The sequence below is a fragment of the Cololabis saira genome, chromosome 2 (assembly GCF_033807715.1).
Source record: "Cololabis saira isolate AMF1-May2022 chromosome 2, fColSai1.1, whole genome shotgun sequence".
Taxonomy (NCBI): domain Eukaryota; kingdom Metazoa; phylum Chordata; class Actinopteri; order Beloniformes; family Belonidae; genus Cololabis; species Cololabis saira.
The window spans coordinates 19,302,643-19,317,725 of record NC_084588.1 but is presented as its reverse complement, the minus strand read 5'-3'; the positions used below and the strand labels follow the sequence as shown (position 1 = coordinate 19,317,725).

Here is a 15,083-nt window from a genome sequence, read left to right as displayed (position 1 = left end):
CATCAGTTTTACAGCAGTTTGTGAGGTTACCATATCATCTTTATAATAGTTTTACATTTTGCTATACAGTATTTAAATTGTCATGCCAGATCCATGTGTGACACTTTTGTAAAGATGTTTTGGCACCAGTCTAGTGAAGCAGGGAGTTACTATTTGAAAAAGATGACTGAATGGTGATGATTGTCTATGTGGCTGAGGCAAAATAGCAATAATACCGCTACTGGCACTTACTTTCACTCTGTCTTATCAAGAACGTGCACACTATCACTCACAAGCTACCGTATTTTCGCGACCATAAGGCGCAACTTTTTTTTTTTTTTTTTTTTTTAAATGTGCCGGGCGCCTTAAGAAACGGTGCGCCGTGTCTATGACCTGAATTACGGTAATGTGAGGCCGGCCACCATGAGAACTGTAAAGGGAGAAGGGGGCGGGTGAAGCCCCCGTGAGTTGCGACGTGAATGAGACTCCACTGAGCTGATTAATGCGAAACAGATGATGAAAACGTTTAAGGATTTGCTTGATGTGTAAAGTGAAATAAAATACAATCAAACTAAGTTTTGTTCCGCTCTATTTAAATAAGCACACTTGTGTGTGTGTGTGTTCTGCAGCGCGCGTGTGTTTTGCATGTCGGGAACCGAGGAAGCACCTGCCGTGGGTTTGCGGGTCCGATCGCCCCATCCCCGGGGCAGATCCGGCTGAAGTGCCGGTGGTCTTTCCCCGGGAGTCCCTACTACAAGTCCATGTGGGCTCCTCCGGTCCCGGCCGGTCGGAACCGGTCACTTTCCCCGGTTAAAGCAGCGGCTGGAGCAGCGCGGTGATGCGCGCTGCTGCAGCCGACTTCCTGGTTCCCAAAGCGGGTCCGATGACCTGGTTCCCGGCCGTTTTACGAGCAGAGATTTCTGGGGTCTGTCTCAGGTCAGATCAGCTTCACCCTCCGAAATTTGCAGCCAAATCTGTCGGTTATAAACCCGGTACCGGATCCCGACATGCGCGGGTGTGTGTTCGCGGCGCGACACACACTTACTGGTTTATGTGGCGCTGGCCTGGCGCAGCTGATGGACAGAAACTGTATGGTGATTTTTAAAAGAAAAACTTTGCATAAGACGTTTCCAGCCGGAGTCATTATAAGGGTGAATGAAAAGAGGGGGCTGGATGAAGGGATGATGATCAAGAAGCCGATCAGGTCTGGAAATTCGGACTGGCGCAGCTGAATTAACGGAGCTCCTGTCGCATACAACCCGGTACCGGCTCCCCGACAGCGCGTGTGTGTGAGCGGGTCCAGCGCGGCGGTCCCAGGACCCGGGACCACCGCGGGACCAGCGCGGGGGGGGCGGACCAGGACCCGGGTCCCGAGTCCCGGGTCCCGGTCCAGCGCGGGGGAGCAGACGGGGAGCGGACCCGGTCCAGCGCGAGGGAGCAGACGGGGAGCGGGACCCGGGACCGCCGCGGTCGGGATTTTTAAAAGAAAAGCGTTCCCTAAAGAGACTTTTCCAGCCAGAGTGAAATGAAGGGCTGGATGGATGAGGAGATGATCAGTGGCTGAGACAGGTTTATGTGCAGCAACCCGGTGGTTTTTTTAAATTCTTTAATGCAGAAACAGAATATGAACCTTTGAAGGGTTTGATTGATGTGAAAAGTGAAATAAAATATCAAACTAAGTTTTGCTTCCGCTGTATTTTTAGCGCGTGTGTGTTTTGCAGCGTGCGTGTGCAGCTCCGTCTCCGTAGACGGCGCCTTTTGGGTCGGTGCGCCGTATGTGTGTTTTAAAACCAAAAATGACACACAAAACTGAGGGTGCGCCTTTCCACACAGTGCGCCATATGGTCGCGAAAATACGGTACATGGACTCAGAGGGTGATAGTGACATAAAAACAGAGCCTTCCCTTTTTGAATGAAAGTGTATGTGCATTACATTTTCTTGACTAAAGATCCACTTGCACTGTTGTTTTTTTGTCTCATTAAATTCTACTCTTTAGCACAGATTAAATCTGTGGCTTAATTAAACCAGCCTCTGGATTCCCTGCCATCATTTACCTCTGCTGAAAAAAAACGTTTCTCTTCTTCTCTTTCAAAATGAAGGCAGTACCTTCCCCCCAGTGGTCAAACACTGCCATGTTTTCATATATATATTCAATATACATACCCCTCAACTGTCAGCACAGGAAAAAGAAGAGTAGGCTGACTGCCCAAATGAATTAGCCCCAGAGTAAAAGTTTCTTATTACATGTGGTGTAAAAGTTGAGAAATGTATAAAACGGCATTTTGGATACTTACAGCATCAGTCTGCCCCATTAATTAACCCTTTAAAAAGCCTGACATATGAAAGAATACACTATGGTAAATTAAAAAAAATATATTTTTTGGGGGTGTTTAATATATACTGAATTTAAAAGCATAATTCCACATTGCATCAAAGTTATCCTAAGACAAGAATCAGTAAACTTCTAGGACCCAGTGAGTATTTACTCAACACTGCAGCCTCCTGATGGGACGTGTCCAAAACACCTCTACTGGAAGGTGTGGGACAGATATCCTGAGCAGATGCTCAGACCACCTCAACAGGCTCCTTCAGATGTGGAGGGGCAGTGACTCAACTCAGACCCTCCCAGATGACCGTTCCCCACCCTGATTATTAAATAACCACCACCCAAGTATTTATTTAATATCCTATTATTCTTTTTCTTCCTCTTCATTCATATTCAGATTCAGAAAACTTTATTTATCCCCGAGGGGCAATTGCAAGACAACTGAGCAGCAAGACGTTGAAAATAAAAAATAAAATAGAATAAAATGAACAGGGCATGTCTCGTTATGTACAAAAAATATATAAATATAAGAATGACAAAAAAAATGATATATGAGTTGATACCCTTAGTTGAGAGTAAATGTATACAGTAAATGTTGCTGTTTGCAATGGTATGTTATCTGCAAAAGTGTACTCAAAGAAACAAAATTAACACCAGAGCAACAGTATTATGCATTATTTTTATTTTATTTTAAATTCAAACAATCCACAATGAGGTCAAAAATATCAGAAAGAAACTTGCTTTCTGTATTACACACTGTATACATCCGCACGTGTTGAATTAAATACAGAATGTTCTATTTGTTGTGTGTTTTGTACATGTTTTCTGGCATGTTAAAGAAAAATACAATTATCAGAATGTTGGACATAACCACAATGTCGACACAAGGTTTACTGGTGACAGGTACTTACCAAAACATGAAATCTGTGAGAATATCACAGAATCACTATTTCCATGTAAACTTTAGTTAACAAAACAACCAAACCTCGACAACAAAACCCCACCCAGTTCCTAAGGGCGCTGTGATTGGTGCGCTGCTCTGTAAATCCGTTCCCTCTTTATTCGGCTCCTCTGACTGGTCGGCGGTGACGACAATCCTCAAACGTGGTCCCGCCCACCGAGCGGATCAAGTTTGAATGAACAACAGCAGTCTTGCTCCGGAGGTGCTATTTTGCATTTGCAGTAATTATTAAAAAGTACGTCTCTTATCTCGGGGGCACAGCGATCGAGGATGGACATGAAGAAGAGGATCCATCTAGAGTTGCGGAACCGCACTCCGTCGGACGTAAGTCGGCCTCACTGGGCTGTGATGTCTCACTCTCTGCTAATGGAGAATATTCCGGGTGATGTCTTGGCGTGGGGGATACAAAGTTTCCTCCAAGTTAAAAGGCGATGGAGACGTCGGGGTCACATTGTTGCTTCAGGATTGTGTGTACGGTCGGCGGGCGCTGCGAGTCGGGCTAATTTAAACTTTTTTTTAAAGCGAGTCCAAGCTTTTCCGACGTGCAGTTTCGGGGAATGCAGCACATCTCTCTATAAACAAGGAGGCACGGCTGATGAGGAGCCATATTTGCAACTTTTGATCTACGTACGCGCCCAGTTTTTTTTTTTTTTCGTTTAAGCATCTAAGATAAATCGTTTCATAGTTTTTCTGACGTGCTTACCCGTGGGATAAGACTTGTAATTGCATTATGCATCTATAAAACATTTTAATCCGTGCTTTCTTGGCGGGTTACAGGATGCGGGCACTCAAAGGCGTGAATGCATAACGATCACTGCTGCCGTGCAAAAACAAAACAAGCAAGAATAGCGACCATCCTGCTGCTGGAGAGGGTTATGGCTGCAGAGCCGTGCAGCCTCCACCCGCGGCTGATGGCTGATCCCACGCCGGTCCCACAACTAGGACACGCCGCCATTTTAGACACACAAAGACGGGTCGAAAAACACGCCGAAAACCCCCCTCACTCGACACCAAACGACGACCGTCCTCGCCCTCGCCGTCCTCTTATTTCAGGTTTACACTCGGACACCCGTCCCGCTGCAGCGGAGCCCCGACTGCGGTTGCCTAGCAGCGGAGTTACCGGCGGTAACGGCGGGAACGGCCCCTCCTACCAAACTGACCCCGTCTCTCTCCAGCTCCGACCTGCTCTCACTAAATCTGCAGCACACACGACACGGTTTTTTTTTTTTTTTTTTTTTTGCCGTTTTTTTTTTTTTTTTAAACCTGCAGAGTAAGCATCTTCAGCAGCCGGGCTCTTTGTCTTCGTCGACTGTAAAAACAATCCCTAATCTAATGTATTTACGTAATGGAAGGAGAGGGGAGTTATCGCGATATTTCTCCAGCGGCGAGATTGTTTTTTGAGGGTTGATGATGGACAGAGGTGTCTACGGCATCGAGTGGTTTTGCCCGCTGCTGCGATACGTCAACGTCGCCGCCATATTGGATGTGGCAAGACTGCGCTGTAAACTAATACAAGTAGATGGACTTATTATCTTAAAGCGCCTTTCTACAAAGAAATGTACGTTTTACGTCTCATTTATTTATTTTTATTTTATATATTTATTTATTTATTTATTTGCACAGTGATAACACAGTAATTTTATCATACAAGGACAAATAATTTGTGCAGGAGAGGAAAAGAAGCCTGAAGGGCTTATAAAAAAATCCTCCCCCTCAATACAAAATCACCAAAACAAAATCAATAGAAAAAAAAAAAAATCATTTACACACGCACTAATATACTTGGGAAACAGTTAGGCACCAAATATAATATATTTAATTTTCTCAGATGGCAAAAATAAGAACTTTATTGATCCCACATAGGAGTAATCCATGCTATATCAGCGAACATGTTATATAGAGAACAAGGTAGTGCCGAAAAACAATATATATATCCCCCCTCACAAAAATAAGAAAAATAGAGAAACATATTTTCTCATCGACAAAACAAATTTAAGAATTTTCATATGACAAAATAACATATTTGAATCATTTTTCAGAAATGGTTCAAATATGTTATTTTGTTACTTGAAAAATTTTAAATATGTGTATGTAAAATATGCTTTGTTGATGAGAAAATATGTTTCTCTATTTTTCTTATTTTTGTGAGGGGGGGATATATATTGTTTTTCGGCACTACCTTGTTCTCTATAGCTGATATAACATGAATTACTCATATGTGGGATCAATAAAGTTCTTATTTTTGCCATCTGAGAAAATTTAAATATATTACATTTGGTGCATAACTGTTTCCCAAGTATATTAGGGCCAATCCCAATACACTCCCTACTTTCTACCACTAGCCCTCACCCACTACCACTTCACCCTAAAAATGAGTAGGGCCCTTGTAATCTTCCCTAGGGATTGGGACACCACTCGTTACTTCACTGCGTGGTCACGTTCGGGTACGTAAGCGACTGCGTAGTTACGTTTGCACATATGTCACACCATATCAGGAAGCTGAGAGCAAGCTAGAAGCTGTTTTAATTTCCGCTGTAGCGCTGTTAATATGCCACTTTATTAAGTTTTAATATTTTTTCAGGCGTTAAAGTAACTGTTAAGATCCCCAACCTGGGCTCAGTTTATCCAAATAACGCCTGTTAAGAAATTTGCTCCGAAGATTTCGGGATGAGAACAGCCTGCCGGCTCGGGAGCTGATTTATGGTTCTGCGTTAAATCGACGCAGAGCCTACGGCGTAGAGTACGGCATACGGCGCGCGTCGCCGCGTAACCTACGCCGTAGGCTCTGGGTTGGTGTAACACGGAACCATAAATCAGCCTCTATTCTGGCGAGGTTTGAAAAAGACTTTGCAACAACGGTCAAGCGAGTGATTATGTACATTCACTGAGTGAATATTATGAAAGTAAAATATATATTTCTCGCCAGAAATGTAATCAAAATGCATTTTTATGCAGGAACTAACTTGAAATATTGATTTTATTCACTAAAAAATAAGAAATGTCCGCCATGTTTTTTTTTTCTTTGATTCAGTCTGCAACAGGCCCCCAGTCTCGCGCTCAGCAGGCACGCCGATTTTTTCCAGTGGCCAGCCGCGGTACTGCAACAAAAAATCCCATGGGGCCCAGAAAGCTTTTTTCCCATAGACCGCAATAGTAAAAGAGAAGCCTCTAAAACTGTTCACAGGACACCTCCAGCTGTAATCACCACCAATTACTATTCTTTGTATTCTATATTTTTAAGTCATGGACTTTATATCCGTCAAAAATGTTTTATAACGGCCAGAAAAGTCAAAGAAAAGTCTCTTTCTGGGCGTGACGTCACGGCTGTGCCGTGCACTCGCAAAGCGCGGTCGTGTGTGTCTCGGGAACGAGGATGGCTGAAACTAAGCCGTTCGGCGGAATAATCACTCAGAAACACATTGCATTGCCAATTTGCACCAAACAGAAATGTTTAATAGCAAGAATAATAATGGTTTGTCATTCTTGTACTTAAACATTTCCGTTGTAGCCAACGGTGTATGGTTTGTGAAAATAAGATATCAGGCAGGAATAACACAAGTCTAAGACCCTGTCCACACGTAGCCGGGTATTTTTAAAAACGAATATTTCCCCCCCTCCGTTTATAAAAACATTTGCATCCACACATAACCGAAGATCTGCGTTTTCGACCACATTCATAAGCATTCTAATGATCCTGTAGATCATCTGCGGCTCCGCGGAGGCGCAGGTGTGGGTGTTTCCACTGAGATCCTCCTGCACACACACACCTAACGCACTTCAAATATGTATTCTTCTGTTGCTCTTTCATTTGGAGGCAGCGCCCTGCACGGGACTAAATGAGGGTCAATATTAACAAAATGAGCTTGTGGCGTGAGATCCCCACCTCACAATAAAACTGACCTCCATCAGGTTTGAGCAAACGTGCAGGGAGAGAGATGTGTCGTAGTTGTTGCGACGGTGCCGTGGAGTTTTAGATGTCATGTGTTTAACATCATCTTAACCCTTAATCCTCAGTTTATTTTATGACAGTGCTCCCGGGGAAGCTGCACCTCCGCAGCTCCGCGGGCACTGCGAAGCCGGGCAGTGCCCGCAGGGCAGTGGGCAGTCCGCGGCTCCGCGGCTCCTACGCCGTAGGGTGCGCGGAGCCGCGGAGCCTACGGCGTAGCCTCTGTGTAACGCAGTAAATTAACCACATTTAAACATAATATTTGACATATTTAAACATAATACTTGACAAAACTTGTAATACAAAAAATATTTGTCTTAATGTAAGTAATAAACTTGGGAAGTTTCATGGTGATACCTGCTATTTACATTTTTACCCTATTTTAGCCTATTAACCTGGGGTGTCTCATCTTAAATAAAAATGACTCGTTTTATCTTTAATTAAAAAAAACACACAAATGAACCATGTATAGTCTATAACCATGACTTTGAGAACAGCATCGGTTGATTTGCCCTATAAATCCCTAATTTCATTGTGTACATCTATCATTACCGGTCTGAAGGACTCATGAGCGCGCAGCGCTTGTCCAGAGCGCGCAGCGCTCGTTCACATTGCCCCGGGGCATGATGGGAGGCCCCAGAGCATCATGGGAGGTGACTCAACTGCGCATGCTCTATGGGCCCGTGTACCAGGAAGTAAACCAGGAAGTCAGAAATTTTTTCGGCGGATGCGCTGGGTGAGCAAACTCCATTGAAATGAATGGGCGGCCATTTTCGATCCGGTATCCAGTTATATAATACATCCATGGTCTGCAAATGATGACGTAAAGCATTCTGGGACATATTTCTAGCCCTCGGTCAGCTATTGTGCATCTGAAAACCCTCGCTCTGTAGGGCTAGATTCATACCCCCTTGCCCTCGTTTTCCCCACTCCCCCTAGATGAAAAGAGGAATTGGGACACCACTTAGTGTGTGTGTGACTGAATAAATGAGACGTAAAACGTAAATTTCTTTGTAGAAAGGCGCTTTATGAAAATAAGTCCATTTACTTGTATTAGTTTACAGCGCAGTCTTGCCACATCCAATATGGCGGCGTCGTTGACGTACGGCTCAGCGCTCGACGGGGCGTCTACGTATATATGTCTATGGACAGAGGTGTCTACAGTTGCAGGGCTCGGTGTTGATTGGCCGAGCTGAAATGTATCACTGACATTACACCTGTGACCTCCGTCCTCACACTATTCATCTCAGTGTCATGGTCAAACATATTATACTGTTTTCCATAAACCGTGACAGCCAACCACTGTTCAGGTGTTTTCCAAGACCCACGATGGTAGATCATTTGACAAAATTTAGTACTTGTTTCTGTTTTATGAAAAAAAGTTACTTGTGAAGTATGTTGTATACCTTAAACCTAGAAATGGTGACAAAATAGGAATTACAGTAACGTGCAACAAGGATACTAATAACATTAAACTGAATTGACTTTATCAATAAAAGTTTGATGTTAGGTTAATTCATCTTGGTTTAGCTTTCTCTGATGAATAAACACATAAAAATTGTTCTCCCATAAATGGAGTTTTTGCCTGCCTGTGTTTGTTATATTTACATAATAATTGCTCGGGGTCATGTTCTGGGTTTCTGGAAAGCGCCTAGAAACAACTTCTGTTGTAATAGATGCTATATAAATAAAATTGAATTAATTTGGCAGTGTGTGAAGAACAAGATGCTGCTTTTCTAATGAACGGTGTGTGGAACCACCCTAAATAACAAAGGTGAATTATGTACGTAACATTCACTACAACTAAATGAATTTATAGGAGCAGCACAGTCTGATGAAATAACACAGATTTAGTGTGCCAATATTACAGTTATATTTTTATAATATATTTATACTTCAGACTGAAGAAGCTCTACTCTAAATTTGTGTTCAAGTTATTTCAGAGTAAAACATTTATACAAAACTGGCTATGTTATAGGTTTGTCACTAATTTTGCTGCACTACCTTGAGTTTCTCTCTTTTTAATTTGTCTTATACTGAATTGTGACATAACTATCAACTGATATTTACCAAATTCATCCCCCTCTAATATAACAAATGTAATGTCAAATTGCACCACATAAGAAGACACAGACTCACACTATATTGTGTTATTAAAAGGGCATGGGAACCACAATGAGTCACAGAAATGTATTATTCTGCAGGTCAAAGAACTTGTGCTGGACAACTGTCGCTCAAATGAAGGCAAGATTGAAGGCTTGACAGATGAATTTGAGGAGCTGGAATTCCTGAGCACAATCAATGTAGGTCTCACGACAGTTGCCCACTTGCCGAAGCTAAAGAAACTCAAAAAGGTGGGTGTTTTTCTTCACATAGGCATGTTTTAACTTGAGACTGTGAGGTTTTGCATTTTTTAAATTGTATAATTGATCAACAGCTTGAACTCAGCGATAACAGGATCTCGGGAGGGCTGGAGGTTCTAGCGGAGAAATGTCCCAACCTCACACATCTCAACCTCAGCGGCAACAAAATAAAAGACCTCAGCACAATAGGACCACTGGTAAGTGACACCGTTAAATATTTAAGGGAAACAAAGACACAATAAAAAAAAAGGCAGATGGCTCAGTTAATCATAGAACATGATTTTTATTTTGACAGAAAGAACTGGCGGCCCTGAAAAGCTTAGATCTGTTTAACTGTGAAGTGACAAACCTGAACGAATACAGAGACAACGTGTTCAAGTTATTACCACAGCTCACGTACCTGGATGGATACGACAAAGACGACAAAGAGGCACCTGATTCTGACGGCGAGGTTTATGCAGAAGGCTTGGATGATGAAGAGGAGGATGAAGATGGTAGGTTTGAGGTTACTCGTGTACCTTTTCTTTTACGGAATCTACTCTTTCAAGCATTAATAATTAACCATCAGCTGCTTTCACCAAGATGTAGATGAGGAGGACTATGATGAAGATGTACCACCTGGAGATGAGGAGGAAGAAGGAGAAGAGGAAGATGAAGATGAGAATGAGGAAGAGGACGACGACGACCTCAGTGGAGAGGTGGACAAGAACAAATTAGATTTAAATGATATCATTGTTAGATTGAAATGTTAATTTTTGAGCAACCCCCCCTGATTTTTTTTTTTTGTCTTTTCATGAAGGAGGAAGAGGAGGAAGACTTGAATGACAAAGAGGTTGACGATGACGATGAAGGTGAGCAAAATAGTGGATACATTTAAGTTAGGTCATTTTTCTCAATCCCAATCTAAATTTATCAAGTGATAAACACCACACTTAACTAACTAGTTTGTTAGGTAAAAATCCAGCTTCCAGTCCTGCTATACATATATTACTTTTTTTATTTGTAAACTAAATTGCAAAACATTCAAAGGTTTACTTGTTGTCAATTCTCTATTGTGCTGGACATACAGAAAAAGCGAAATGCCCTTTTCATCTAATTTTCTATGCCATGCAATCTTAAAAAAAAAAAGTTAGAATTAAAATAAGCAGTATAACCTAGAAGATGCTCTTAGAGCAATAACTCAAAAGTCTATATAGTCAGGGCCGACTGAAATACAGTGGTAGTAGCAAAGAAATAAAATATACAAATAAGTTTGTCAAGATTTTAATCCACAATTAAAATGTGGTGATAATAGATAACCATAGGCAACCATAACTGTAAGATAAACTGGACATCACCCCTAGGTTTTCTGAGAGTGCTTTAGGAGCCTCTTTTTCCTGGTACTGCGTGGCACCGTGCTGCAGATAGACAGAACAAACAGGCCTGGGAAGCAGCGCATCTGATTAATGCTAGCAGTGTGCAAGCATTCATTTTTTTATTTAATTCACCCTCGCCCCCCCAATGGCTCTGCACATTTGAGTGCAAGGAAGCTCGTGCAAATGTCAAATCAAACAATGACAAGATAAAGGCATTTCTTCCAAACATGTAACTGTAATTTGGCAAACCCAAACAGCTATGACATGTGAATGCTGTAAATACGTTCAGTAATGGGAATTACTTGGTAAGTATTACTGGCTATTATCAGCTGCTATGTACTGTAGAGTTATGTACTGTTCTGTGTCGTTTAGTTAGTTTTAGTTCGTTAAAATGGGCCAGTTTGGAGTTCAAAAATCTGCTGATGCGTCAGCTAGCCCTCTGTTGGCACAAAAGGAAATGCAAACTACAAACAAAACAAGAATCAAACTGTGTAAAGTTAGATGTTTCAGACACAAATTGACTTATTATTAAGGTCACAGTTCAATTCTCAACTGATTCTTGATTGTCGAGATAAGGATTAATAATTTGGTATCCAAGTTAACTGTGTATAAAGACTGGACAAACGTAAAAAGCAGAAGAAAAACTGACATACACAAACAAACAATAGTCTCAAGATGTAACATTAATGTCAGACTGTTGTTTGATGACTGAAATGGGAAAAACAAGACGACACAGGAGCAGCTTTATTTGGAATTTAGCTGTATTACAACACAGTATTTGAGGGCACGGAGAGTTGGAAAGAAGCAAACTTGTTAGCAAACACCTGCTGACAGTTGACTGGATCATTAAAAAACAAAAGTTCTAATTTTCATTATCATATTACTAAATATATGTTAAAAAAAACGTTACAATGCAAATCATTTAGTGCCATTCAATATAAAAAAATAATGTGATTGGTACAAATCCAAAGCAGGTTTTAAGCGTGTAGTTTCGGAAAATCTTGGTGGTCTGTTGAATGTATTTTTGTCATAATGCGACAAACAATGTGTCGTTTTAGCCAGAATAAAGGATATCATGACAAGAAACGTTTAATTTGCTCTATCCTAGAGTTTGTATCATTTAGTGTGAATTTTTGTCTTTTTTTTTTGTAGAAGAAGAGCGAGGCCAGAAGAGGAAAAGGGAACTGGATGAAGAAGGGGAGGAGGATGAAGACGATTGAGAATCCTCCTAAGCTAAGTTGTGAACTGTTTTAAACTTGTATCTCCCAGTCAATTACCTACAAGCCTATGTATCTTTCTCCCAGTTTCATATTGCAGGAAGAGTGGTTTTTGTTATTGGCCAGTCAGATTGATGGAAATACTTGGAGGGGGGGTGGGTAAAACTAAATCTTTAAACTTTTTTGCTCCTGTGTTCCAGTCCACACGTCCACTTTGAGCAGCTTTGTGGACACCAGTTTTGTAATATCAAATTATAATGAAAAGAAACCTTTTGGAGAAATGTTTGTTTTCTCACCGTATGTGTAAAACCAGTTTCCAATGATTTTTTTTTTTCTTCTTAATTTTTTTTGGACCTCCATATTCAAAAGTAAAATACAAAGTTAAACAAAAAAGAGTGCATGTCTAATACATTTTAAAGTCAACTACTGGAATTCATGTATGGCTGTCCTTTCCTCGTCTTAAATGTAATGTTTTGAATTGTACTTTTGTTGTTTGTTTTTTTTCTTTTTCTTTAATGTAAGTCATGTGTTTGTAGTATTACCAGTATGCCAATACTCTCTGCTGTCCAGGCGTGAAATTTCTGTCTCAGCGTGCACAGTGTGACCCTCACAGGGAATATTTTTAAATAATGTCTGCCCTTGTCAAAACCGCTCCTCCTCCTCAAACCCTCAGCTTTGATAGTTCGGATATTGCGTGTTTTTGTAAATAATGACCAAATCTATTTTTTTGTATTCTCTTTGATGATGGCAGACATTGAGCAGATAACCGAGGTAAAACTATGAATTGTAATAAGATATTAAACATATATGCTGCTTTATCAGAGATACGCAGTAGGAAATTTCCTGGCTTTGAAATTTGTATGCAGAATTTTTCCATAAAGAGAAAACGTTCAGCATCAGAAGTCATTCTTGTTTTCTTTTCTTTTTTTATTTGTTCTTTTCTAGTACACAAAGGTGGCAATGTTTGAATTAGTAGTGCAGATAATTACTTGCTTTAAATTGAGGTTAATAACCACAACTTATGTGTATTGAAAATGTATTGTTTGAAAGTGTAAACTCTGTAAAGCAGTTTAAATTATATGGACTTTTTTTGTAGTACACACAATGGTCAAATTGGCCTACCTCAGTGATTTTTCACTCTGTTAAATCCACTGTCATCCGCCAAATTATGTTTCTTTTTCCCTCCCATTCACTTCAATAAATCCCTTTTATATAAATTTTGAATTTTGTGGTCCTTGTGTATCAGCATGGTGATTTCGGAGGATCACGTACTACACCAATCTGTACCAGGTTTCATTTTTGTTCTCAACGTAGAAAATAAATGCAGGTTGTTTTTCTCCACAAGACTGAGCTGTGACTTATTGCATTTTGTTAACACAAAAAATACATCATGAACAGTTCAGTTTATTGTCATGCTGCAGCTTCCTGTTCCCTAGTGGAAATCATCAGGCTCCTTTCAAACTATCTGATTTACCTTTAGGCCCTTCCACCTAAACACATCTATTTAACCAAGATGGGTAGTTTCACTTCTTTAACCTGAACACCCTGAGGTCAGAGACATCCATCATGGCTGCTGCTTACATCAACAAAGTAAACACTGGGCTTATTTAGCTCTTTATAACATGGACTGCTCCATTTACCTCAGAAGTTGGAACAATGTCACATCCACCCTGATTACGCTGCAGTTATAAAGTTGAAAAAAAGGACTTTAGCACATACAGTACAAACCAAAAGTTTGGATACGCCTTCTCATTCAACTGTACATATAGACGTATGAATGTACAGTTGAAACCAGAAGTTTACATACACTGTGCAAAAACCACACAACATTTTTTGACTCACTGTCTGAAGTTAAATCAGACTAAACCTCTCCTTTTTCAGCTCAGTCAGAATTACCAAAATTATTTCATTTTGCTAAATGCCACGATAATGAGAGAGAATTTATTAAAGAATGTTTCATTACTTTCTTTGAGGTCAAAAGTTAACATACATTTCCCTTAGTATTTAGTAACGTTTCCATTGAACTGCTGACTAGGGTCAAACATTTTTAGTCACCTTCCACAAGCGCTCTGCTGGAGTTCTGGCCCTTTCCTCCTGACAGAACTGCTGTAACTGAGTCAGGTTTGTTGGTCGCTTCGCTCGCACACGCCTTTTCAGATCTGCCCACAGATGTTTGATGGGATTCAGATCTGGGCTTTGTGATGGCCACTCCAAGACATTAACTTTGCTCTCCTCAAGCCACTTTTTAACTATTTTGGCAGTATGCTTCCGGTCATTGTCCTTATGGAAGACCCATTTGCAACCAAGTTTTAACTTCCTGGCTGATGTCTTGAGATGATGCCTTAATATCTATGTAAAGTTCTTGCTTCATGATGCTGTCTATTTTATGAAGAGCTCCAGTTCCTGCTGCAGCAAAACAGCCCCACAACATGATGCTGCCACCTCTGTGCTTCCCACTCGGTGTGGTGTTATCAGGTTTACAAGCATCCCCCTTTTTCATCCAAATGTAATATTGGTCATTATGGCCAAACAGCTCCATTTTTGTTCCATCAGACCACAGGACATGTCTCCAGAAGTTAAGGTCTTTCTCTTGGTGTCTTTTTGCAAACTGTAATCTGGCTTTTTACTGTATGTTTCTTAAGGTATAATTGCTTCTTTCCCGCTGAGTGGCCTTTCAGCCCATGTCAGTACAGGACTCGTTTCACTGTGGATAATGACTTTCTTATCAGCTTCATCTCTGAGACACAGAGCCCATTTCCTTTCTGAGCGGCGTGATGGCTGGACAATCCCATGATATTTATACGTGCGTATAATTGAACAGATGAATGCAATACCTTCAAACATGTGGAAATTGCCCCCATGGATGAACCGGACACCACGATGCTCTCCCTGATTTTTTGGCTGATTTCTCTTTATTTTTTCCATGATTTCAAAC

The 15,083-nt window shown here is 41.0% G+C and overlaps 1 protein-coding gene across 2 annotated transcripts; it reads left to right on the top strand.

Moving 5' to 3' along the window:
* The first annotated feature begins 3,406 nt into the window (after window positions 1–3,406).
* On the top strand, window positions 3,407–13,358 carry anp32a (acidic (leucine-rich) nuclear phosphoprotein 32 family, member A). Of its 2 annotated transcripts, none has more exons than XM_061739632.1 (7): window positions 3,407–3,591; window positions 9,418–9,567; window positions 9,651–9,773; window positions 9,872–10,070; window positions 10,165–10,274; window positions 10,376–10,427; window positions 12,084–13,358. In XM_061739632.1, the coding sequence occupies exons 1-7, from the start codon at window positions 3,538–3,540 to the stop codon at window positions 12,149–12,151; spliced, it is 756 nt and encodes a 251-aa protein (XP_061595616.1). In that variant the 5' UTR covers window positions 3,407–3,537; the 3' UTR covers window positions 12,152–13,358. The 2 variants fall into 2 exon arrangements, with proteins under 2 accessions (XP_061595616.1, XP_061595609.1); XM_061739625.1 differs by having other exon boundaries at window positions 10,159–10,274.
* Window positions 13,359–15,083: the final 1,725 nt, after the last annotated feature.

Excerpts from the sequence above, each read along its gene's own strand:
- anp32a (XM_061739625.1), top strand. The coding sequence starts at position 3,538 with ATGGACATGAAGAAGAGGATCCATCTAGAGTTGCGGAACCGCACTCCG. Across the intron at positions 10,071-10,158 it reads TGAAGAGGAGGATGAAGATG|ATGTAGATGAGGAGGACTAT; the intron begins GTAGGTTTGAGG and ends GCTTTCACCAAG. Across the intron at positions 10,275-10,375 it reads ACGACGACCTCAGTGGAGAG|GAGGAAGAGGAGGAAGACTT; the intron begins GTGGACAAGAAC and ends CTTTTCATGAAG.